Source organism: Oreochromis niloticus, linkage group LG23 (assembly GCF_001858045.2).
Source record: "Oreochromis niloticus isolate F11D_XX linkage group LG23, O_niloticus_UMD_NMBU, whole genome shotgun sequence".
In the NCBI taxonomy this organism is placed as follows: Eukaryota; Metazoa; Chordata; class Actinopteri; order Cichliformes; family Cichlidae; genus Oreochromis; species Oreochromis niloticus.
The window spans coordinates 42,204,638-42,230,351 of NC_031986.2; the positions used below are offsets into that span (position 1 = coordinate 42,204,638).

The 25,714-nt window shown below is 43.5% G+C and overlaps 1 protein-coding gene across 3 annotated transcripts in view; it reads left to right on the forward strand.

Moving 5' to 3' along the window:
- The window catches only part of tle2b (TLE family member 2, transcriptional corepressor b), an 88,262-nt gene that overhangs the window by 1,842 nt on the left and 60,706 nt on the right, over positions 1–25,714 (forward strand). For 2 of the 3 annotated variants that reach the window (XM_025902996.1, XM_013268191.3), the window contains exons 1-3: positions 8,630–9,551; positions 20,613–20,710; positions 21,849–21,912. In XM_025902996.1, the coding sequence (XP_025758781.1) occupies positions 9,528–9,551; positions 20,613–20,710; positions 21,849–21,912 (186 nt within the window). In that variant the 5' untranslated portion in view covers positions 8,630–9,527. Of the gene's footprint in view, positions 1–8,629; positions 9,552–20,612; positions 20,711–21,848; positions 21,913–25,714 lie in introns of those variants that run through there. The other variant, XM_013268194.3, reaches the window with a different exon arrangement.

Consider the following 25,714-nt stretch of genomic DNA (forward strand, 5'->3'; position numbering starts at 1 on the left):
TACACTTATTGCATCCACCTGTGGTGAGTGTGCGTCAGTCGCCTCACGTGACGAATCACACACACGAACAATATAGAAACAGGTCGTAGAAATGTCATGACTCTCCCTTCTCCTGAGATGCACAGGTGGAAAGCACGGAGTCCCCTCTCCCTTTATGTCCTTTCACGTGACCGGATGCCGACCATCATCGTCTGGATATTTGCCACGTTTCCTGTTGAGCTGACCTTCAGGTGCTACAGCCCATTAAGGGACACAAGGACTTCTGAGTTAATGAAAAATTAACCTGACAAACTAAGGATAGCATTAAGTCTTGTTTGGAGGAAGTGCATTCTACTGTAGCACTGACCTCTAAGGCCTGTTGCATTCACTGTGTGACCACACCCAGCTTTACCGCTACGTGTTGGTAATGATCAGCTGAAGTCACCACAAGATTATCTCCTGGCTGCACCTTTTTTTTCCTTTTTGTTTTTGAAGTAAACTTGTCACAGTAAGATTTCCTGAACCAGTCAAGTTTAGTGTTCCTGGGGAATTATGCCGATGTTGGAGAACTCTGAACCTCTGAATTCAATACCAGTGTGCAGTGCAGGGTACAGGAAGCAGTGCATCCGGCTTTCATGCAAAAAAACTAAGTTTGCCTCCTGTTACAGACGGGCAAAACGTTTGATCTAACATCCGTGTACTGGAGATATTATTAGAGAAAGACACGGCACTCAAGGAATTCTGCAACAGTAAAGATGATGGTAGAAATAATCAGATCTGACTGGCGATTCCATACACGCTGTCTTCATGCCTAGCTGACTATTGAATTTGGAGCTAATTTAGACAGTTCTTAAAAACAACTTCCCAAAAATGTGTGCGAAGTTGTTTTGTTTCATTTAAGATCTAATGTGCTGGAATGCAGACCCAATTCAAATCTTGCCCCATAGAGATGCACACATGCACATCACACAGAAGTGACACAGTTCTTTCCTGCAGCAAGGAGCAGGAAATAAGTTGGATGAAGCTAATTATGGCACAGAGTGTTGCTGCACATATCCCACACAACCAGCCAGGAAGTCACACTGATCTTGCAGAAACATACACAGTCACACCCAAACATGTCAATACACACGCAAGCATGCACTCACACACATGCACAGATCCTTTCACGGTATAGCCCAATGTTTGCACTACAAGGTCAGGAGATCACATGTGTTTGCAGGCACTCAGGGGCCTGTAACACACCGCAGGTATATATACATGGCAGCTTTATTTGCTCTGTGTGTGTGTGTGTGTGTGTGGAGGGGTCTGCTAGTAACGCATGTCGACGCATTCCCCTGTTTGTGTGTGCCAGTGTGTGAATAGGCGTCTATTTATCCGGCATCAACCACACCAGAGTTTCTCCAGACTCCCACATCACAGGGATAGGGTTTCTCCTTGTGCCGTTTCCTATTACTGAATAGATTAGTCAGTGCAGATCTGCAGATCGCTTCCCTGACTGACAGCTGTGTGTGTGTGTGTGTGTGTGTGTGTGTGTGTGTGTGTGTGTGAAATCATTTAAACAAAACAGAAAACATCCGAACTGAATAGAAGATTCGAAGAAATGAACTCTAAGTCAATCAGTTAACTTTTTTTACCGCTGCGTCTTATAGTTGACATCAGCAAGTAAAATCTACTTACTCCTGATCTTCCTCCGCCAGTCCTTGGCAACAATTGGGTTCAGTCTGCAACTGACACATCTGATAGACACCACCCGAATACCTTGAAGTTTGATTAGAAAAACTGTGAAGTTTCACAGTCATAAAAGCAGAATAAGGACCGGCAAAAAAAGGAAAAGAAATGAATTCAATAGAACGCACTTTAAATCTTACTCGAACGAACTAATATTACTAAAACTTCTGAAAAGATACATGCACAAGCTTTATAAATGATCAGTTTGGTCGTTCATTTTTCTGGTCAGACCTTGAAACTGGTGTTGCATGCTCTGCAGCCACAGTCTGAAGATTTTTTTCTTCCTCTTTGCCTCCTGCCTGACGCCTCCACCTTTGTCCAGTATTTGCGAGTTTGGTTAATCAGTAATTCTAAAATGGACATAGGTGTGGATGACTTTGTATATGTTCCCGTACCCCTCATCCGCCTTTCCACCCTGAATCGAATAGAAGACTGATGGACGTTTGTATCAAACGACTCATTTCAAAGAAAACTACAACAAAAGAACTTTCATCAAAGCTACAAAGGAGTTTGATTTCCATTTCACTTCTAATAATCTGAAACAGCAATGATAAATGTCATGGTTATGGTGCTTGACCTTTCTAAAGAGCAAGTGATTGTTTCCAGACAAACAATGTGGGTATAAACCTACTGCAGAAGACGCAGAGATGCCAGTTGCTCTATTGACGTCCTACAGCAGGTGACGCAGCCACACGTGCGCTCCGAGCCAAAGACAAGGATTCGCATTCAAAGAAAATGTACTGCGGCGTGGAGTGCATTTCCCCCTAAACATCACTGTCTTTGGTGACCTCTCGGTTCTCCAGCATCCGTGTTCCCTTTAATGAGTAGTTACAGTCAGACCCTTTTACTGCATTTCACTGCCACACATTGACAGTTTCCTCTGTAGCCTGTCCATAAAGCTTTATGCAGCCTTCCACACACCTAAAGACAAGACAGTGAGTACAATGGCACTCAGCAGCTTTTTATTTTTACCCTGCAGTGCAGAGTTGTAAAATGTGGTCCGTGAAGGGAGTCATCATGCCGGAGCGTGTTTTGTTGAGACACACCAAATTTGCACAGTATCGCTCTGGAGGTGCACGCAAAAGCTCAGTGTGTGTGTGTGTGTCTGCACGCATGCACTGCATACAGCGATGTATAGAAAGCGCCACAAACAGCAGTAACTACGGAACTAGAAAATCATGTGTGTGTGTGAGTTTATACACTATGTGTGTGCAAGTTGCATCTTTAAAGATATAGAAATAATTTTACACACAAAGAAAGATAGAAAGAGCTGGGAAAACACATCGGGCATGAAAGCCAGACGCTGCAGGTTGTTTGTCATAACCGACTCGTTTTATGTGTGTAGGTTAGAGTTGTTCCACATGAATGTTTACTTATTTTAATTTTTAAGTGTTTGAAGTGGAATAAAGGAGCAAGAAAAAAAGGCTTTAATTTCGTGCTGGACTTAACTGCGTGTGAGGTGTTTACCCACTCTGTGTGTGTGTGTGTGTGTGTGTGTGTACAGTATCCTGTGTGTGAGAGAGACCGTGTGTGTGTGTGCAGTAGAAATAGCGGGATTGAAATTAACGGCAGAATTTACTGAGCATTTATGTAGCGTGACTGACAGGGTGCGTGTGTGTTTGTGCGCGCGCGCAGAATAATTGGAACTTCAATGCCCACAATCCCCACAGACTCGTCGGCTCCCCCCTCCCCACCGCCGCCGCCACCACCACCGCCCACACCCATTCAATGGCCAAGCTGCACAACGATTGGCCCGCTCTCCTCATGACATCAGGACCCAACGTGGGGTTCCCTGAAGGCAATTGGTTAAAACAGGGAGACCCTCTCTCCAATCAGAACGCGGAGAGAGCCCTCAGTCAGAGCTGAGCTTTTAAGGTGGAACCGAAGTGTTGGGGTGTGAGGGATGTGGGGGGCGGTCCTTTTCTACAGTCTAAATTGAGATGTGTTAGCATGAAACTCGAGTTTCCCTCACCTTTACGGCGTGTTGTTACCTAACTAATAGGTAATCTTATTTGAATGTAAGTTGTATTCAGCCACTGGACATTTCTGGTTTAGGCGTCGTGTGAAAATGCCGCCACTGCTAATTTGTCATATTTTAACTGTCATTAGGTACCATAGTTAAGTTGGCTGGACTAAGTTTTGGTTGCTAACAGGTTTTTGTCTCATTGTGTAGTCTTTAGTTGTAGTGCTGGTTATTTTCCATTATAGACCATGAGAGGACCACGTTTGTCCCATGCATGGCCTGATCTCGCTCTGCTAGAAATGATTACCACACATATAAACAGTGTATAAATCATCTGTTGCTGCTATTTAGTGCTTTGGAAGCTGAGATCATAGTGTCATTGTTGTATCTCATCATGTGACTTTTTGCATCAGTCTGAAGGCGCTGACTCAAAGGCAAAGGTCAGTCAGAAGACACTCCTACGCATGCATTTGATATCCATAGAGAAACTGTAGGTTGTCCAGGGTTTCAACAGTCCAACAGTTGAAATTGGCAAAAGTATTTTTTTCTTGTGATTTTTTGTTTTAAAAGACATTCAGTTAATGCTTTAACATGAGATGAGTAGGCTCTCTGTGTATCCCAAATAATATCAGTTCTTGTGCATTAACAGATTATGCCTCTATGAATGTCACTGGTGGACCTGCTGGACCTGGTACTGCGATGTGACTTGGTCATTTTGGGCTAGTGCACCCGTTTAGCCCATATTGTGTTCCGTTAAATTCCGGTCGGCACTATAAATGCTTTGAACTGATCTGTACTGATGTCTGCATCTGTCTGTGTGTTTGTATGCTTACCTATCTGTCTCTCTTAAACCCAATGTGAGGAGTCGGGGGAGTAATTACCTGCATAATCCATTCTAGAAAATTAGATAATGCTGATTAGTACAATGGGCTACACGGGGAATAGTGGTGGGCATCACTGAATGACAGTATGTGTGTGTCTGTGTCAAAGAGAACGCTAAGAAAAAAGCAATTTAGAAAGAGGAGAGACAAAGAGGAAAAAAATGTGTTTCCTCACTAAATTATAGCTTAAGCAGACTTAAAAGTTTTTTTTTGTTTTGTTTTGTGCTTCCCTCTCCTAGAAGTTTCCTCAGGTGACCCATCCACCTCTAGTCCTGCTCGGATTAATTGTTTGGATGTGAATAATCTGGATGCGTAGATGTGATGAATAAGGTGAGGCGCTTCTTTCTTAACCTTTGGACTGCTGTTGCCTGATTGCACTCATGATTTCCATTATGTGTCAAACTCTGCTCGATGCTCCAAGTGTAAATTTATGGAGAATGAACTGAGAGAGTAAGGACGGTTTCAAACGCTGAAAATATAAGAGCTTCTGTAACTTCTCTGTCCATTCATCCATTTTCTTAACCAGTTATTAAATTCAGGGTCGTGAAGGTGTGGAGCCTATCCAGACTTTCAAAAGACAAGAGGCAGGACACACGCTGGACAAGTCGCCACTTCATCACTGAGCTAACGCAGAGAGACGGACAACTGTTAACAGTTGCATTCACACTTACGACCAATTTAGACAAGTAAGCTAACATGCATGTCATTGGGCTGTGGGAGGAGCTGAGAATCCAAACATGCAAACTCCACACAGATCTTTGGTTCATGTTACAGCTTAAATTTTGTATTATTTCCCATTGGTTAGTTAGCAGTAGTTAGCAATAGTAAGCAGAAAGGGGTCACTTTCAGAGTAAAAGTCCTCCAGTATTGTAGTGGGTAGAAATACTTTTTTAAAAATGTGGGCTTTTATTTTGAAAGGCATACATATTGCGGCATTACAGACATGAGACCACTAACCATAAGACATTAACTTGTCGGACATTTTGGACATGTGACAGTCATGGTGAGAGTCAGTCAGTCACACAGGCCTAGAGACTGGTCGTGAGGGGAAATAGGAGAATTCTTTGACTGGTTGTGAATGGTTGCTGGCAGTCACTGGAAAAATGGTTGATAAAGCTCCAGTCACACAGGCCGGTCAGACACCCCCATTTTTTCTCTAGTGATCCACCTGTTGCTATAGAAAATGGAACAGGTAGGCAAAAAACCTCGCTGTTTGCTTGTATGCAAGTCACAGACTAGTCTGCAAACACTGTCCAGCTTTTCTCTGAGCTGTTGACTGTGAAGAGCAATGCACACCAGGAATGGGGACTGTTGAAATTAAAAGTTGGGCTTTTTGATGCATTGATAGAACATTTCATAGTACTTATGGAGTATATGCAGACAAACATGAAAAACTACAGGCAACCATGGCAATCACCAGCAGGTTTTGAGTGCAGCACATTCTTTGCAACCACTTTTATCCAACTAAAGCCAGCAACCTCCAGAAACCGCTGCCAACCAATCGGGGAATAGACATTTACACCATTTAACCCTATAGAAATTAAAACAAATCTCATTAGAGTAATAAAATGGCACTAGCGTTTTGAATAGCTAGCTAAACATAACAACAGTACTTAATCTACCCATGTTTTTTTTTCCCTAACCCGTATTTGTGGGGCGTCCTTGTGTTTTTGCCCCCGGCCATTATTCTGTCCTTTAAATGACTGCTGGATAAAATGTAGCATAAAAGAAGCAGAAAACATAGTATTTTATCACTTTTAAATTTAAAGAGTTGACATCAAATTATTTCCCTTTTTTTGGTGAAATGAAATGACAGAAACGAAAAGTTAAAATGAATGAAAGACAAAACATATGAGATGGGATCCTATTTCTTTTTTCTTTTTTGTTGATTTAAAATCAGTTACCTCGCAAAATGTTCTGAAATCAATTCCAGTAAGACAGCTAACAACTGAAATAGTTCATTTATCATAACAACAGATTGGCGTGTAGCATCTAGGCTCATCACTCCCCACAGATATGCTTTATATTAAATTAGGGAGTGACGAGTAAAATCCCCCTGGAGCGCACAGGTGGATGCTGGGGTGATGGAGGGGTTTTAAACAGCAGGCGGTGAAGCAGAGCTCAGGTCAGACGGGCATTTTGTTGGGAGAGACGGTAAATTTTGCAGCTTAAATAGATAAATATCCAAATTTGGATGGTGTGTTTGGTATATGACGTAAGGTAGCAGGGAAGTAAGTGTGCATGATGCATTGCAGCTTGACTGAACTAACTTACAGGCTTCTCACCATTAATCAACAGATTGCAATTAACAGCAGAAATGTCTGGCCTCATCACCACCACAGCTGCCATCAGCTGCCGTCATAAATGTATAGTCTGCTGAAATGAACTGTAGAGCCTCGCTTAGTTTCAGTCAAATGACAAATCAAACATTTGAACAAATGTAGAACAATACATGTCAGAGCGCACTGACAGCAGATTACTCTAGGATCTATAGTGTGTGGTAATAGGCTGTATTGGATAATAGGATGTCTGTATGTGGCCTTAATTGAAGCTCTGGAGCTGCCCTCTGGCTAACCCACTAGTTATCCAATGCAGTTTCTGTCTTACTGGAAACCCTCCACGGATGCCAAGACCGACTGTGTCCGATTCTACAGCGTCGGATTAATGGCTGTTTGATCAAGTTCAAAGGCAGAGCTACCCTGGATAAACTCATTATAAACTGCGCCAAAAGACGGCTTGGCCAGACTGTCGTACTGTACATGGAAAGGCTTTAAATACCAGGTCTTAGTTGGTCCAGGTCCATTCTGGGCAGTCCTGTAAATAACAGGTGCGCTGGAGCCAAGAGTCAAAAGTAGGCAGGGAGACATTTTTATCTTGCTCTAGCTTGGATATTTCTGGTGTGTTACGCTGGTAATCCTCCACTTACTCGACATGTTGATTAAGATGGCGTCTTTGGCGGGAAGTGGACGTAACTGTGGCGTTCCTGCTCTGAAGTTTTGACAATAATTATCCATTTTAATTCAGAAGTCTCTGCAGGTGGCACGTCTAGTTGTTTATTCCAGCCGAGTGTTCTTGTTAATGTGTAAGTTTTGAAAAATAGTCTGTTTTTAAACGAAATCTTGATGCCCAGGTGTTTTTAAATAATATGCTGTGAGTTTCTGTTCACCTTAAGAAACCCATGGAGAAGCAGTAGATCAGAATTCAGAACCACCAAAAACAGTTCTGAGCAGATTATTTATAAAAAGGGACATATGTGTTGTGTTTAGAGTTTTAGGCCCGTTGTAGAACATGATAAGGCTGCTGCTCTCTGCACCTTTAGTGTGGTAGCCCTGGAAAACTGTATCATTATGGAGTGTATGCAAAGCCCTGTGAATACCCTTCAACTATGCGCATCAACTGTGCACCCTTCTTCCAGGCGAACCAGACACATCGCTGGGTTGTATCCTCGTATCCCAGCCCGTGGTTTCATATTTAATCATTACTGCAAACACGCTCACAGCCTTTAGACATAAACGTGATAAACTTTAGCGTTACAGCGCGTACTTCCGTGGCACTCTTCTGTGTTAGAGAGGCTGTAGGAGCAAATGTATGTGGTCTGAACTCCTGGATGCAGTGCTTCTCAGACCTTTTGGTGACGAGGTGTGAGGAGTCACATCTGTAGCAATCTTCAGCGCAGCCTAAGTGTGTTTACACCTGGATTTGTGCGCGATTAGGCGTGATTGGATTGCTGTCGCATCATCTATGCCGCATTTTAATGCAAGGTGCAAACTGCCTAATAAACTTATCACTGTAATTGTTGTGTGTGTTTGGTGCTGCACATCGAGTGTGTCTGCATAGCTGTCCTGAATTTGCGTTGGAGCGTTTTGTGTGTTTGAATCTCGATTCATATCAGTTTGAGCCCGAGTCTTTGTGCATGACTGATTGCTTTGTGTGTCTGACCACAATTGAAAAGAGATCCATCTCTCGCCTCTCTCTCTCGCTCCCCCTCTCTGTTTGACTGGGTGTCTCTATCTACTCAGTTCCACCTTAAGAGGAGCTTTAGCAGCCTGTCGTGTTTGTGTTGAAGCCAACAGGCACAATATATTACAGTCTAGGGCTTGCTGCTGAAAAGCCCGCTGGATCCTCCACTGACCTGCTGTTCTTTCCTGCTTTCCTCTTGCATTTTTTTTCCACATTTAGATTAAAAACAAAGCTCTCACTCTCTCTCTCACACACACTCTCACTCCCTTCCCCTCCTCCTTCTCCTCCTCCTCCTTTTTCTTCTTCTTCTTCTTCTTATCCTCCTTCTTCTTTTCTGCGGCAGCAGTCAAGGCAGAGGCTTCAGTGTGTCACAGAGAGGGTGAAGAGGAGGAAAAAGCAGAGAAGAAGACTATTTGATCGAGCTGAGTGTTTGTTTACGTTTGTGTGTTTCGCCATTGGACGGCTGGGTGAAGGGGCAGGAGGAGAAGAGGGGCGAAGAGTAGGAGAAGTGGAAGAGGGGAGCTTGTCTGGATGAAATTCTATGTGTCATGTCACTACGTGTGGACCCTGACTGATCACAGGGTGAGGAGAAGGCTGAGAGACGCTGAGGAGGAGAAACTGAGACTTTCACTGTGGAAAGGACAAGAGAGGAGGAGGAGGTAAAGTCCGCTGCTCCGTTTTGTCATGATATTATCGGATGAAGGAATTGACAGACTTCTTCTTCTTCTTCAGTTGTGCGTCAAGAGGAATATGCAGTAAAAGATAAATATACATATATATACATATATAGGGAGAGAGCGCGCGAGAGAAAAAGCAAAGAAGAACAGAAGAGTAAAGACTGCTGCGTTCAACCCTGCTAAGGAGCAGAAACTGGACTTATTGACTGGTGAGAGTGTGCGGGGGTTTGTGTGTGCGTGTGTGTGGCTGTGTAACCGGTGGAGGGCAGAGGAGTGGAGGGCCAGGGGACTAACCTGGCCATCAAACGGACTGGCAGCCTCTCCTCTCCTGGGATCATGTACCCTCAGGGCAGGCATCCGGTATGTACCTCCTTATGTCTTCTTTACCTGTCTGTGTCTATCTCCAACTCCTACCTGTCTGTCCCTTTTTATGTCTCCGATTGCATTCTCACTTCTTCTTCTTTTTCTTCAGTATGTCTCTTATTTTGCATCTTTCTGATTTTTTTTTTTTTAATTTCCTGCTGGTCTTTCCTTACATCCCTCCTCTTCTCAACTCTCACCTTGTTTATGTGTCTGTGTCCTTCTGTCTGTCTTTTTCTGTCCCTCCTCCTTAGTTTTACTGTAACATGAGGAGTGAGACGTGATGGGAGGGGAGTGGGATGTTTGGGCTAAGAGATTCCCTGTTATGTACACACACACACACACACACACACACACACCCCTCCCTGTCATCTGCAACCAGGTGCCTTTGAGATCTTGTTGATAGTTGGCAGTGTAGGTGGCACATAACTGAATCTGCACCTTTCAGTGTGCATTTACGTGTGTGTGTGTGTGTGTGTGTATGTGAGAATAGATCTGGCTGCATTAATGTGTGTGCATGTGTGTGTGAAAGACCATCAGCTGTCTGTTTGCTCATTTCTGTTGCTAAGCAAACACACACAGACGCCCAGACACACACACACGCACACACACACACACACACATGCACACACATAGACATAGGCTATTTAATTGATAGTTAAATTCTACTTAATTCATTTCCATTACCACTAAGAAAGGTCGTGAGTGCACAAGTACTTCCCCTTAATACCTCTTTAAAATCCCTCCTTCAGTTTCACCCTCCACCACCAGTAAGAATTCGCCGTTAATTTACCTGCCGGGGTAAAATAAAGGTTAAATACGTAGACTAAAAAGCACAGAAGGATGAATGACAGCTTAGGCTCAGTCTGGCTTAGGCCATTCGTTTCACAAGGGCCCTGGTCTGGTTGCTATAATCTGATTTGGTTGTCAGTCTCTTTGTATCTGCTACAAATGGGTCAGTGGCCACTTTGCCTCACAGTCAGCCAGCAAGCCAACCACTCAGTCAGTCAGTCAGCCAGCCATCCAGCCAACTAGTCATCCAACCAGCCAGCCAGCTATCACACAGAATTATGAATGACATTTTCACAAGAGGAAGGCATGAGGAATCAATTATACGTACAGAGAGAATGCTAATAAGGCAGCAGCTGGAAAAGAAGGGAGAAAAAGTCGCTGGGAGAAACAGAGGAGTAAATACAAATGGAGAAAGTGAAAGATGTAAGAGCCAAGAAGAAGGAGGGGGGGCAAAAAGGCTAGAAAGAATTCTTTAAAAAGGCACGGCTGGGGGTGGAAAGAGAAATGAAAATGAATGAGAGATGCGAAAGAAGAATAGAGCGCGAACATTCCTCAGTTCTCTCCTTTAGAGACGAATCAGAGAGCTTCCTGCTGCGATGCTCTGTGTTGCTGATAAAGTTCAATGCCAGATTGAGCCAACTCCAACCGATCAATAGTCTCTATCTCGCTCTTTCTGTCTCTCTCCCGTGTTTCTCCTCCTCTGTTTTCCTCCTCTCTCGCTTCTTCCTCTGCGGCCCTCCTCTGCCAGAGAAACTTTATTTCTGGTGTTGCTGTGAAATGTGATCTGTGGAGAGGTGCGAGGGTGCAAAGAACGGTTACGTGTGTGCATGCATGTGTGTGTTTGTCTGACTTTTCATGTGCTTGTGTTTGTAGACACTATGTGAGTGTGTGTGTGTGTGTGCTTATATGCATATACACATGTGCTCAGTTCAGACTTACTTGTAATTTGCGCTCATAGCTTTTAAGCAGTCCGTCAGCTTTTCCACATGCAGGAATGCTGAAATATTATTAGTTTTTCCCTGTTTTCATACTAGTTTGTTGTTTAGATATTTTAATTGTGCCTATGTGAACAGGAAAAGGTTGTAATAGGTGTAAATATATACTCCCTTCAATAACGTCACGCAGGTTTCTAGGAATGAGCCTACATTTTAAAAGTGTGTTTCTAGTTTAGAGGCAGATTTCCCTTTTTTTTTCAGTCAAACATTAGTTTCCATTCATTTAAAAGAGGCTTGAAAGTTGCACGAGTCAGATCATCTCTGGCAGGAGTCGCTGTATTGCCTTAATTGTTTGTGGTAAAGATACACTGCCGTGTTGCTGTCTTTTTACGCGGATCCCCATCAAACATTCTCCTCGAAAACTCGTCGACTGCATCAAACAGCTGATGTCACTGGTAAATACAATCAGAAGCCAAACTGTAAGGAATGTGAAAATAAAGTACGAGCTCTGTGTATTTTTGATCACACCGCAACAGTTTTCGAAATCTATGTGAAAACTGAGTTACCAAGAGCTGATAATGTAACTTTAAATGGTTTCATGTCATGACCAAGTGAGGTTATGAAGTATAACTTATTTGAAAGTTTGTCTGAAGATGTCTTAAATATACTTGATTTCTCCCTGATCTCGTCGTCATCTAAAGTGGTGGTTAACTCATGATTGATGATGTGATTTTTCTTCTTCAGTCTGAGATGTCGGTTTAATTCCCAACAGGCTGCCTTGAATGTGACATGTTCCGACCCATGCCTATTTGGAAGTGATGTCTTCAGATTAATGGATAAAATGAGGATGCGAGGCTTGAACTGCATCATTACTGTTGTTGTCGTTTTAATTGTTTTTGGAAAAGTCAGACTTTGTTCTGGTTCTCTGGTGGGAAAGGGTTAAAAACTGAGGGTTGATTTGCCAGGCGAGCAGAGCTGTAATTGGTTCCACTGGATTTTTGTGGCAAGCGTTATCAGAACTGTGTGTACAATTTTGTGTGTGTGTGTGTGTGTGTGCGTGTGTGAGAGAGAGGGGGTTTGTGCGAGGTGTGTTTCTGTTTAATGTGTGTTTTGCGGTGTGTGTGCTTTTTCTTTTAGGTGTCTATTTCCTTTTAGTGCTTTGCGAGTGTGCACATATTTGTATTAGCTGTGTGTGTGTGAGTGTGTGTCGCCTTGTTTGTTGACTTAGATGTGTGTTTCTCAGTGTGCATTTCTCCAGTGTAAGGTTCAGTGCTGTTTTACGTGCGTTACGTGCTTTTGTGTGTAACCATATGCATGTGCTTGGCTGTAATGCTGTTAATTTTTATTTATCAGTTAAATGCTCCAGAACCCCTCGTTCTTCCTGTTTATTTATTTTTATGGAAAGGTTCACGTTTGTTTACTCGCTGCACATGGAATTTGGGCCCATCAGACAGCTCTATGCCAGTATTGCAGGGTGGATATGAATCCAGTCATGTGAAAGTACCTCAAACTTTTGCATGTGTGTGTGTTTGCGTCTGGATTTGGAAGTGGAAGTGCAAAAGGAGAGCCGTGGCGGTGTGTGTGTATGTGTGTGTATGTGCCAACAACAGTAACAATAAATATTGTCCCAGTTCGACCTCGACTGCTGCTGTGAATGTACAAGGCCTTGATTGGCTGCCACACCCCAGTGAGCCAGGGGGAGGGAAAGAAGGGGCGAAAGGGAGGGATTTCCAGTTTATTTTCACGGTTAACAGAGATGTCAGGGACTCCTAGCTTGTAGAGGGGATCACGATTAGACTCACACTGAAATATACACACGTACTTAAAAGATTGCAAAAAAATACTGGAGATATTTAACCACATCTATCATGATGTTACAGTTATTAATTTGTTCATTATTTACCATTCAATGAGTTGCCAGACAAGTAAAGAGGCAAATGTTTGTTGCAGAACCTAAAATGTACAGTCATCTCTGTGCATGTATGAAATGAGTTTGCTTCTCCTGTGGCCATGAACAGACTGACAAACTAATTGCAATAGACGGCCACAGAAAGTACATATGACTCAGTAATGAGGCGAGAGACGCCGAAGAGTGTTTCTGTGCGTCTTAAACTCGTTTGATGAGTGTGTGTCAGACTAGTTGAGATGACTTCAGTGCGTTGTTGCTATGGCAGTAATTAAGTAATTGTTAGTTTGTTCGGAAGACATGCAAATGTGCGGTGTTTGCTTTCACATGCACACACTGGCCCTGCCATTTCTTCTTCTTTTTTTTGCCAGGAATACAGCTGTGTTGGGTAGTTTGTTTTTTTTTCAAACATTTGTGGCTGTAACGACATCTACGTACGGTAAACAGCACAGAGGATTGCTGTAACCTCCCACAGATGACATTCTCTCCTCCTCCTGAGACATTGTCCTTGTCTTGTTTACATTTAATTTCATTCAGCATTTCAGAGGCAACCCTCTAAAAGGCAAAAAGTCAAGCAACAACAATACAGCTGCAGTGAGACGACCCGCAGGATAAGCAAAAAGTCAAACAACTAACCAAGCAGCTACTCCTGATCAGACATCAGCAGCCACCCAGATTAAGTCTTCTCTCTGATTAAAAACAGGCCTTTTTTCATCCTCAAATCCTGCGTTCTGTGTTCTTTTCTTTGCCATTAAAAGAAATGATCAGAGCGAGGCTTGGATCGAGTCCAGAGACTCATTTAGCTGCCAATCTTTCCCTTATTTGTAATCCACCGCTGGCTTAACGGCTGACTGGTGAGCTGCAGCTTTAACTGGCTTGCTTTCTGACTGACTGGTAACTAGTGGACTGACTGGCTGATTCAATGTCTATTTCACTTCAGGGCTACTGGATCACTGACTGACATTGATTAGATCTTATTGATACAAACAGCGCTTTTGATTTAGCTTGTAGTTGTTTTTTGTTTAGTTTTTTTAATTGATCCTCCTCTCGATTGCTGAAATTATTTATTTTTTGTTCTTTATTAGCATCCACCCAGCTGGGTTATTATCTCAGAGTGAGCTGAAGCTTTACTACAATGAAATTGAAATAATTATTGTACCACGTCAGGGTTTTTCCTCGCTCAGAATGTGCCTCTGGGGAGTGACTGTGCACTTGAGCGCAGTTGGTCTGTGTATAGTTCTGGGACAAAGTCTTTGTTACCTGAGTTAACAGAAGTTTATAGATTTTAAAAGAAATAAGCTCGACTATATCAAACTGTCCATATGAGAATATTTTTAGTACTGATGATTTTTCATATGGAAGACCAAAATATCCCAGATAGATGAAAGAAATTTCAAGCTTGAAGGATGCAGTTCTGATGCATTAGATGATTTTTGTGCCGGTTCTCAGCTGGAAACAGTCTTGATTCAAATTCTTACCAACTATAGCTGTTTCTGAACATAACCTCATGGAGGAGTATGTGAAAATCAAAATGTCCTACTCAGTCAGACCCCGGCATTAAACAGCCTAATCCAAAGGCTGTGTAATGACCAATTGCGCTGATTTGTGCCGTTGTGAAAATGCTGCGGTTAAAAATCTGCATGCTCCTTTCAGGCACTTTCCTCGACTAAACCACACTGTGAGTCTCCAGTAGGGGGAATGCATCTGAAGTGGATTTTCTCCTGCTGTGTGATACATGTAAGACGAAACCGCTTCAGACAATGTCCCAACCCGTTTCCCCTGAAACTGTCTGGACTGCATCTCCTTAAGTGTTAGTTTGTTAAGATTTAAGCTTTTAAGGCTTGAAAAACCCAAATAACTGTGAATAGTTAAGATGTTCCCGAGTTCTCAGCACAAAGAGAGAGCCAGTACCTCTAAACGGGACTCTACTGTTGGAAGAGTGTTTTTCTCTTAGCAATAAAGACTTTTGAGTGGAAATGCAGGGACAGCTGTGTGTGACTTACAAAAATGAAACTCTGAGGGCTTCATAAAAACCTTGCTGATATGTAGGTGTGTTACATTACCATCCTTCCCTTAAGCCTCTCTGTTTAGCTTTTCATCCACACACAGCCTAAACCAAGGAGCTGTTCCTGATGTTACTGCTCACTTCAGCAGACACAAATACTCACGCTCACACATATGTAGGCATGCGCACAGCACACACACACACACATATACACACACATGCACAAGGGGCACTGACACTCCTATGCCACACTCATCTATTCGTGTGCCTTTTTTCCTAAATATTTCACCAGCCAATTATTATTTCATGTGCTATCTGAATGTGTCTCTGCTTGTCTCAGACAGACACACAGGGGAAGGGGGAAAAACGAGGGAGCAGGAAGGATGAGTAAAGAGCGACAGAATCGAAGAAGGAGGGAAGAATGAGCCCGAACAGCAAGCGAAAGGGCACAAAAAAAAAAAACAAAAGAGAAAAGTGTTCTGTGGGTGTTTCGGTTGAATGAATGCATCCATGCATAGGCATGCCTGCTTATACCGTGCGAATACTTATGTGATGGTGGAAAGTGTGCCAGGGGCTAAACAGATAGGTGGAGGAGACAAGCAGACAGAAAGAATCATTTCTTTCCCAATCATTCCCAGACCTGAATCTGTTTCACAGTTGCTTCTCTCGTGCAGCAACTATCGGTGCTGGAAGAACAGGCAGCAGCTTGAACAGAAGACAGACGCAGGCTGACCTGATACCTGAAGAGAATTTAAAAAAACAACTGAAAAAGTACAGAAAACAGACGTGAATTGAATAGTTGAAAAAGTATTCATGTGCAAATTCAGTCTTTAATACTTTTTCCACAAAAAACTAGTGCCGTGTGTGTACCGTGACATTGACTAGTGACATTTACTGAATGACAGTTTGTAAAGGCCACATGAGATTTGATGATGCTGAATTTTTCACCTAAAAAAAGATAAAGAAATGATTAAATTAAATAAAACACCAGAGTAATGTGTGTCTTTATTCTGTTTGTAGTATCCACACTCAAATTGATGCTGGCACCAAACATGGGTGGCATGATTCACGTCCCACAGTTGGTTTTGCTTTTATTTTCTCTTTCTTTTATTTTGACTGATATGATGGTGCAAGGTAATTTGTTTGCGCCTGATGGAAATAAGCAGGGATAGAAACAATGCAGGATTTCAATTATTTAAGAAACTGCTTTGTAAATATTTTATGATATTTCTGAAGAAGCACATTACTGCCACTTGTATCTCTTCAGTCAGTGCCCACAGCTCATGGCAGTAGATGAGGATAGGAAAATAGATTGACCAGTAAATCAACAGGGCGCTAAAGCATCCGCATCGTTGCAGATGCTGCAATGATCCTCCTATCAATCTTCCTCTGGATTCTGCCTGGAACTCGTGAAGCAGCAGGTTTCCGGTCCAGATCATGCAAATCCACCCCTTTTACTGCGGCTTGGAGTTCCTCATTCTTACTCACTCACCTCCAGAGTGTCCCAGTTCAAGCTGGAGGTCAACATCAACCTTCAGAAAGTCAAGACACCAGCCCACCAAAACCTGGCCACACCTAGAAAATCTATCAGGGCTGAGGGTCGTTACTTCCTTACAGCCCTTGCAGTCAAACTCCTGACAGGTGGATCAGTTGACAGACAGGTAATAGTTGCAGCCAGCGGGTGGGTCCCTCCTCCGTGCCGTCTCGTGACATGGCTTCAACCACCACTCCCCTCCCTTCCTACCATATACATAATCCTTCCTAATTCTCTGCTTACCCATGCCAGCTCGTCCAAATTGTGATTGACTGCTGGCCCACATGGTGCATACGTGCACGCATGTGTGTGTGTGTTTACGCACAAGTGACCTTTATTTCTCTTCCTCTCCCCTCTTCCACCTCCACCTCCTAGATTAACTGGATCAGTTTTGGGTTTCAGGATCCCCTATGCTGGATGATATGGTGCTCTCTCTCTCAAACGCACACACACACAGTCACACATAAAAACATGGGAGGCGTTAGGCTGTTTTTTGGCTCATCGTGACGCCCTACTGGACCCCTAACAGTCTGGTCTGCCATCTGTCACAATATAGGAGAGAAGGCACACACATACACTCAAACAACAGTGTTTGTTTGGTGTACATAGAGCATTGCTTGCTGATGCTTCTCTTGCAGAAGTTCAATTTTACTCTTACTGGCTTAAGTGTCCTTGAGTAAGACACCAAGTCTCCTGTTATTACATTTAAGCATGAACTATTTTCATTCCAGCTTCCCATGCTGGTCTCTTCATTCTGACAGAAAGAGCTCAGCACAGGCGTGGAATATTTCTCCTTTCGCCTCAGGACCTTATAACTTTTTTTTTTTTTTGTATTTTTCATTTCCTTTTTCGTGCATAAGAAGCTTTATCGCTCCAGGCTCTTTGAAACTCATTCAAAAAGGTGCAACTGGCAAATCAAAAGTAAGACATTTTTCGAGTTTTTGTCCAGCAGATGAAAGGATTCAGGTCTCTCTCATCAGCGCGCTGCACAGGACGCCGTGGCGACACCAACGGTTGTGACTCGCAGATCTCTTGTATAATCCCAATCTGTGACTATGGGCTTTATTATATGACTTAGTGCTGCTGATGTAACCCGCCAGCAGCACTTTGTCTGTGTGTTCATGTGTGCATGGCAGCAGATGGTAGAAGCAGTATTACCACAGGCCGACGGACAGGGTAGAGAGACCGGGTTGTGTTGACTACAGCAAACACAGCATCTCTCTCTCTTTTACCCAGTCGGTCTGAGTCTGTGTCTCTCTCTCCCTATGTCCTCTTCCCCTCGCCTCAGTGTCAGACGGATGAATGGCTGGCTATCTCTCTCAGTCAGCAGCCACACCACTTTTTCATCATCCGTCTCTCTGTTCGTTTTTTCATTCCTCTGGAAGAATGTCAGACTAGTCTATCACACCCTCCATCCCTCAATCCATCCACCCCTCTGTCTGTCAGATGAGTATCTATCTTTCTTCTGACCCCCCCCTCCCTCCCTCTGGTCAATCCATCCCTCTGTCCCTACCCTCCCTGTGTGAGTTCATGCGTCGTTTGTGTGGCACTGTGTACTTAAATTGTGGAACTACATGCACAGTCTGTGTTTGTTTATGTGTTTTTCAATAAGCTTATGCTATGTGTGTGTGTGTGTGTGTGTGTGTGTGTGTGTATCAATGTGTGTGCCAGATCATGGTCTGCAAGCCCCCCTCCCCCCAAACACCCCCCCCCCCCCCCCCCCCCCCCCCCCGACACTCCCGCCTCTCCTCCCCCACTGAGTGTGTGTGGTGTGAATCAAGGTCAGTGGGGATCTGTTGGCAGACACCATCATCTATCCCATCTACGCCCTCCCTTATACACGCACGCGCGCGCACGCACGCACACACACACACACCCTGGGGGTATGTGTGTATTGCGTCCATCCACCCATCTAGATGTCCCCACCATGCCTGCCTCAGTTCAGTTAAGCTCGGGCTCAGCTCGGCTCCCCGGATTAATTACTGGGGAACCCACCGCGTCTTTGACCTCCACCGTCGGACTAATTGAAATCTAATTGAATTGTGCTTGTCTAGACTAATGAAGAGCCGCCACTGAAACCGCCAATCTTTTAGCCATGGCTGTTGCCCGCTAGCCACCCAGCTGCGCCATAGCGACAGCACTAGTCTGCTCATTCTGATTGGATGGATGACTGCACGGATGGACGCGTGGATGAGCATAGAGACAAACAATAGTTGATTTGGATAATTAGCCTCTGCTTAATAACCACCGTTAGCCTTTTTGCTCCTACAGTGCAGCCCTGAACTTTTAAAACGTACTTGATGGAGGCGCAAATGTTTGATGCAATCTGACTGGACATTAGCTGGTAGCTCCTTGGTACGAAGTCCGTGTGATTTCAGATTGAAGAATGTCAGAACGGAGCACCTAATTTTCTGGTGCATTTACCACTAGTGGTTGAGTGTCACGTGTGCTACGCAGACAGCAGAGCTCACATAAACCAATCAAAGTAAATGTGTCCGAAATAGGCAGCTGTGTGCGATTCTCCCAAAATTGTCCCTAGTGCAAGTGTGATAGTTGTGATACAGGCAGAAAAGATGTTGGTATTGGGTTATGCACCTGTAGGACAGCGGAAGACTTTAGCTCAGTTTACACTTCTGCGTGCCTGTGTTGCTCTGCAGTCTCCCTGACAAAATGCTACTTGGCGCTTCTCTTCAAGTTGATCCGTTTTCCTACACTCGATTGGAAAAATTGTGGCTGCAGGCTGCAACGACGTGACGTGCTGTTACTTTTATAGCAAGACGCACATCGGGTTACAACACAGGCTTTTAGGTTTTTGTGCAGCATAAATATAACTCAGAAGCATAAATTCCCCTTTAGTCTCCAAACACTACAGGAATCTGGCTTCTGTCCTCAACTGCCATGCTCTTGGCTTTGGTGGGGGGGCTCATGGTCACAGCGGGGATTATTTGCAGGCTGGAAGCAGATGAGTTGTCCTTGTCAAAGGAATTTAAAGGGGATAGTGGTGAGACTGCACTCTGATAGGTCATAAGAAGTGACTGGAAGGAAGTGTCAGAGGCACCTGGCAGTCTGCTAGGCTCGCAGTGAGCGTCATAATACAGAAAAATTAATCAGTCTAAATTAGGAGGAAGCAGGAGAAGAATGGAAAAAAAATTTGGTGTCTTCTTACATAAAAATGTCCTCTGAGGATTAACAGTGTCATTAAAAACACGCTCGTGCTCTTCCACGTACTCCAGCCCCATCCCCAAACAAAACAACTTCTGCATCGAAAAACATCAACACTGGCCTCGTTTCTCAAACTTTGCGAAGACTATGGAGAAGCAGGGCTGCTGTCGAAAGCGTTTTAGACAGGCATGGAGGGCTGGTGGGGGGGGACCCTTGGGAGATGCTTGTTTTGTTGGGCCTTCTTTGGCTTTTAGCAGGTGAGAGACGATGCCGTGATTCCCTATAAGTTATTCATTTGATGTTTCCTCCCTTCTCAGCTCTTTGTAGGCTGGAATACATTAGCAGCCTGGCAGAGTGAAGAGGATGCTAATGTGGAAGCGAGGGAGAGTGAGAGGACAGGAAGAAAGGATAGGGGGGCAGTGGAGAGAAGGAGGCAGAGTCATTAGAGGAGGAGGAGAACAGAGAGAGAGAGGACAAGGCTTTTATGATGTGTGGGAAGGGGAAGTGACCTTCCCTCTCACTTTCATCTTGGCTTTTTTTCCTCCTCATGCCTTGCTCCCTCACACACACAAACACACAAACACACTTACAGTTTCTCGCACACACTCCAGTGTGCAGGTTCACATGCACCTGCACATTTACAGCAGTGCTTACAGTCACACACACACATTCACACCTCTGTATCTGTTTTTCAACCACTCTTTGTTCTGTTTTTCCCCCTGTGCAGGTCCCCTTGCAACCTGGCCAGTCTTTCAAGTTCACAGTCCTGGAAACTCTGGACCGAATCAAGGAGGAATTCCAATTCCTCCAGGCTCAGTATCACAGGTACCCAAAACACATAACACAAATCCATTTGTGCATGCATGCAGATACACGAATTTATTTAAAAATGTAAATATTGTTTGGAGACGAAACAAGCTTCCTGAAGAAACTTGAAACCAGTAACGCTCTTCCAGTCTTAATATAGAAACAACAAATTGTAATTCAGTTCAGATAATAAAGATAGAATGGCTGCACATCAGTCCTTTAATCTTTATAAGGAAATATGGGATGCCTGTCATACCACATTCTTTCTCTTTAGATGTCTCTACATAAGTTTCAGTCTTATCCGTCGCTCCTCATTCTAATAGGCATCCGTTTACACTAATTTGGGGAGAAATATGCTATCATTGTGTCTGTCCATATCAACCTTAACATGATATTAATAAGAAATAAATATATCACATCTAATTTTAAAATACTGCATTTTTTTTAACAGTATAACTGAGTTTCCAACATAAAAAAAGAAAGTTAGGTAATTCAGGTCTTTTATTTTTAACTGCTGGAGGTGTCTGATCAGCTTATCACGGCTGGTTGACCTGAAATGACCTTAGCTAATAGAGATAAACAGTTAGGTTTAAAAAGAAAAAGCCTCTTTCTCACACCTCAGCATGCAGGTTGAACAGCCTGCTGTGATACATTAAGTAATTCACTGCAGGGTGTGTTGGATCTGTGCAAAACACACACATATCTACAAAATCAAAGAGCATCACACTAACGCCCTTCATAATAATGACCCACTGGAACTTTCTTCGTTTAATCACTGTTGATTCGTTTTAAAACCACACACTCTAAATATCTGTCACGTCTAGAAACAATAACAATAATAAAAATGCAGACCAAATGTGCAGTTTAAGCAGAATTGAAAAAACTTTCCACTTGGTAGCACAGAATCAGACACCTTCCCACACACGTGGTGTTTCTGTGGTGAACTGCAGTCAAGAATGAGAGACACCCTTCTGGCTGTCGCTGTCATTAAGGTGAACATTTTCTGTGCCACTTTAAGCAGACCTTAGACCTTAAATATTACTTTTTGTGGCATATAGCAACCTAAACTATGTCCTGAATCCTGTGTAAATTATTTCTCTGGATTTAAATAAACCACTTCATTCATGCGTTTGTGCCTTCTCTCGCCCTCGTGCAGCCTGAAGCTGGAGTGTGAGAAGCTGGCCAGTGAGAAGACTGAGATGCAGAGGCACTACATCATGGTGAGTCCAGTCACATCTTTACCAAAGCTATATGATAATTTGCTAGTCTGACCAGGGCTCTTGGGCTCTCTGAGAGGAGTCTGCTGGGCAAAAATAAAATAGATGGTATATATTGAGGTAAGTATCTTAAATATCAATAACAGCAGAACACGCTTGCACATTTGCACAATATAATCTTTGCTATCGAGAGTTTTTCTCACACGCCGTTTATCTTGCTCGCTCATACCTGTCTCCGTATCTCTCGCCATATTTTATTCCTCATTCAGACCTTTTATATTGTCTTTTTCTTTGGCTCTTCTTTTTCTCTGTTTTCTCCCGTGTGCTAACAGCCTGAGCTCCTCGTGTCGGTGTGTCTGCGCGACTAAAGGCTCACATGTATCGTAAGCCTTCGTCTGTGGTACAAAACCCACACAGAGCCGACCAGAATACGATATGCACCATCTGCTAAGCTGCTCGCATTTCATAAACCTGGGAGAGCAGGCAGGATCAGGGCCGTAAGCTAGATAGACACACAGATGGAGAGACATAAAGAGGGAGAGAGAGAAGAGAAGCAGACTGGCAGATAGACTGACAAAAGAGAGAGAAAGGTAGAGAGAGAGAGCACTAAACAGGCAAACTGGCAGACAGACAGATGGATATAGATGGCCACAGACAGGCAGGAGATCAGCAGATAAACACACCCACACAGACACCCACCCACACACAGAATGTACAGGGTACTCGTTCATTCATCCATACTTGCACACGACCTTGTTCCTCTGTCCTTACGAGGACCTAATACAAGTGCATGCCAAATGCTGTTACACATGCATTTCCCCAAATAGAACAAAATTCCTTTTTTTTTAAATAAAAGAGCATAAGAACACTCTCTAGCAGTTGTTATTCTTATTACTTACAGTAGTTTGGTAAGGCCTGACAGCCTGTGGTCGCTAAGGAAATAGTGTAATTCCTGACCAGCTCGAGAGGTGTTGTTAGGGGTTGCTGGCTGTCGCTAGGTAAAATTGGTCGCAGAGACTGCGCTACATACAAAAACCTCCATGCAAGTGCTTTGGTCGTTAGCACAATGAAACAACCTGTAGAGTGCATGGAAGATGAAAACTAGTCTGCAAACTGGAAATGAAAGTAAAAGAAGAAGAAAATGCGCCATTGTTCAGCTCACTGCACTTGGGTGGGTTACTGCTGTGAGCCTTACTTCCGTCCAGTGTCGTCTAATAGTTCTTTCAGCTAATATAGCATGTTTGGACAATTGTGTGATTGAAGTCACTGAAACTGCAACCCTGAACATTTCTGGGCGATACGTGAGAGCACAACTGTCTCGTGCTGTTGGATCAGACATAAGCCAGTCAACCTGCGAGCTCCCCGAGGCTACAGAGTCTGCGTGATGTCATTTTGTACCGATGTGCAAATAACACAGATAGTAGTACAGTGCATTCACTTCTAGCGTGTTCCCTCCTGCACGCTCCATCCAGGCTGCTGCCAAATGACACAGAGTACTTCCAGTTGTGCCAGCGCATCTGAAGCAGGCTATATCCCGCTGTGAGAAAGAACAACTGTGGAAAATATCCAACCTCATTATCTCAAAATTGGCTTGAGTTCATGTGTGAAAATGTCTTGAGATAACACGCTGATTGTACAATTCTTTTGTCTAACAAATGTTTTAGTTTCACGAGAAGAAGACTGAGTGTTTCACCAGCAGATTTGCTTGTTGCTCAGGCCGCTCACTCAAGTTATAATGACATCTTTAAAATCACTGGAACCGAAATCTGCTGTGCTGCTTGCAATCTAAGTGGCCACTGTTCAGGAAAAGGTATGCAAGCTCATATTAAAGTTATTTGTTATTCACTTATTCTGATTTACAATTGAATTATAACAGAATTTCTGCTTTCACTTAATTGCATTTCCATGATTTGTCACTTACTCCCAATACGGGAGCCTTTTCATTACATTTTAAAGTTATTGCATTTTCTGGCAGCTGCATAAACACTATAAAACTTTAAATTAATGGCATACTGCATGTCAATAAATTCAAGCAACTGGACGACCAAATGCTGATTGAGGATTCCAAACAATACAAAGCATGTGCATTAAAGATGAGAGGTTGTCAAACTGACCTCATTATAAAGTTTTTAATGTACTTCTCATTATAAAAATCAAGAAGATGCATGCGCACATAAATATGGTGTGGTACAATGCAGAGAACTTGAGCAATTCAGACACTCCCCATTTTAGCTTCACACATTTACTGTGGGGAAGAAAAAGCTTAGATAAACATCCGTCTTCCCCAGTGTAAATCTTCACCACCCTTTCTTATACAATAGGGGCAGCGGCATGCCAGAACAGATACATTTCCGTGTCTTTCAATAGTCAGCGGGATTTAATCAAACTTGTGCATATCATATGTCACAACCTCTGTGACCGCTGTGGATGGAGGAGGAATGACACACAGTATCCGCTGCTGTGTGTTTAAACACGAAGCTTTAACGGCTGCCTTTTGCAGGAGGTCAGGGAGCTGCAGATGCTGATGACATATCCATATAGGTTAGCATAGCAGAGCGTTAGCACCGCAGGCTATAATATTTGAACAAGGGCTCACTGTAGTGTAGTGGATGGCTAACGCAGTGTAATGCTACTTCATAGGCATGGCTCAGAAATGAGAGGGAGGGAAAGAGGGAGAGAAAATGAGAGAGAGAAGAGACAGAGAGGCTCAAAGGGAAAGATAGCTTGAGAGAAAAAAGGCTCTGAGAGTGTCAGACAGAAAAAAACAGGGAGCTGCTGAGGGAGGAAGGGATACAAAAGGAGGCAGAGATAAAGAGAATAAAAGAGGAGAGGGAGAGAGAGTGAACGAGACGAGAGAGATGCAGAGAGAGAGACAGAGTGTGAAAAAAAGCTGAAAAGGAATGAGAGAGAAGAAATGAGAAAGAGGGATACCAGGGGACAGAAACGCAGAGAGGAGAGATGGAGACTGAGAAAAAGATGCTGCGAAGGGATGAAATGGACAGAAAGGGAGAGGGAGAAAAAGAGTATGCAACACAGAGTGCAAGAGAAAGAGATAGCGATGTGTTTATGTGTGTGTGTGTGTGTGTGTGTGTGTGTGTGTGTGTGTGTGTGTGGTGGTGGGGGGGGGCGTGAAATGAGAGGGCGAGAGAGATGGAGAAGGAGAGAGAGGGTGCACGCACAGACACGTAAATAATGTGAAGCAACAACGGACTCGCTGCGCCCACAGAGGAGATAACCCAGAAGGCTATATTTAGCTCGTTAGGCCTGTCATCCACACTGAGGCCTGTTTCCACAGGCTGGGGCTCTGCGCACCATGCTGCACTGCTCCTGCCTTTACTATTCATCAGTTTTAAGCTCTCTAAATACCAGGGTGAGGGGTTGGAAAGTAGGAAGGTAGTTACACATAACTGGAGCGCATGTAATTTCTTGTAAACTGTAAAAGCTTTACATTCAAGATGACATGACAGTTAAGAAACATATACTTTGTGCCTAAAGGTGGGAGGTCTGGGTGTCTCTTTGGTCATCAGAAAGCCTGCTGCTTGTTTCATACAGGCAGTCACTTTAGAGTCACTTTAGAGCGGTTACAAGTGTACTGGTTAAAAAAAGACATGCAAGTTGAAATACGCTTCAGTCTTTGTTTTAAATTGCTTTCCTAGTAAACCATTTTAGTCTCTTAGAGACATCAAAAATATTCTATGAGTAGTTTTTGGTTCCCGTTGTTTGGTTTTAGAATCAGTCAGTTGGTAATTTGTTTCCTGAACACGAATGAATCACATCAGAAATGTTTCCGTTTGCTGCATTCTCA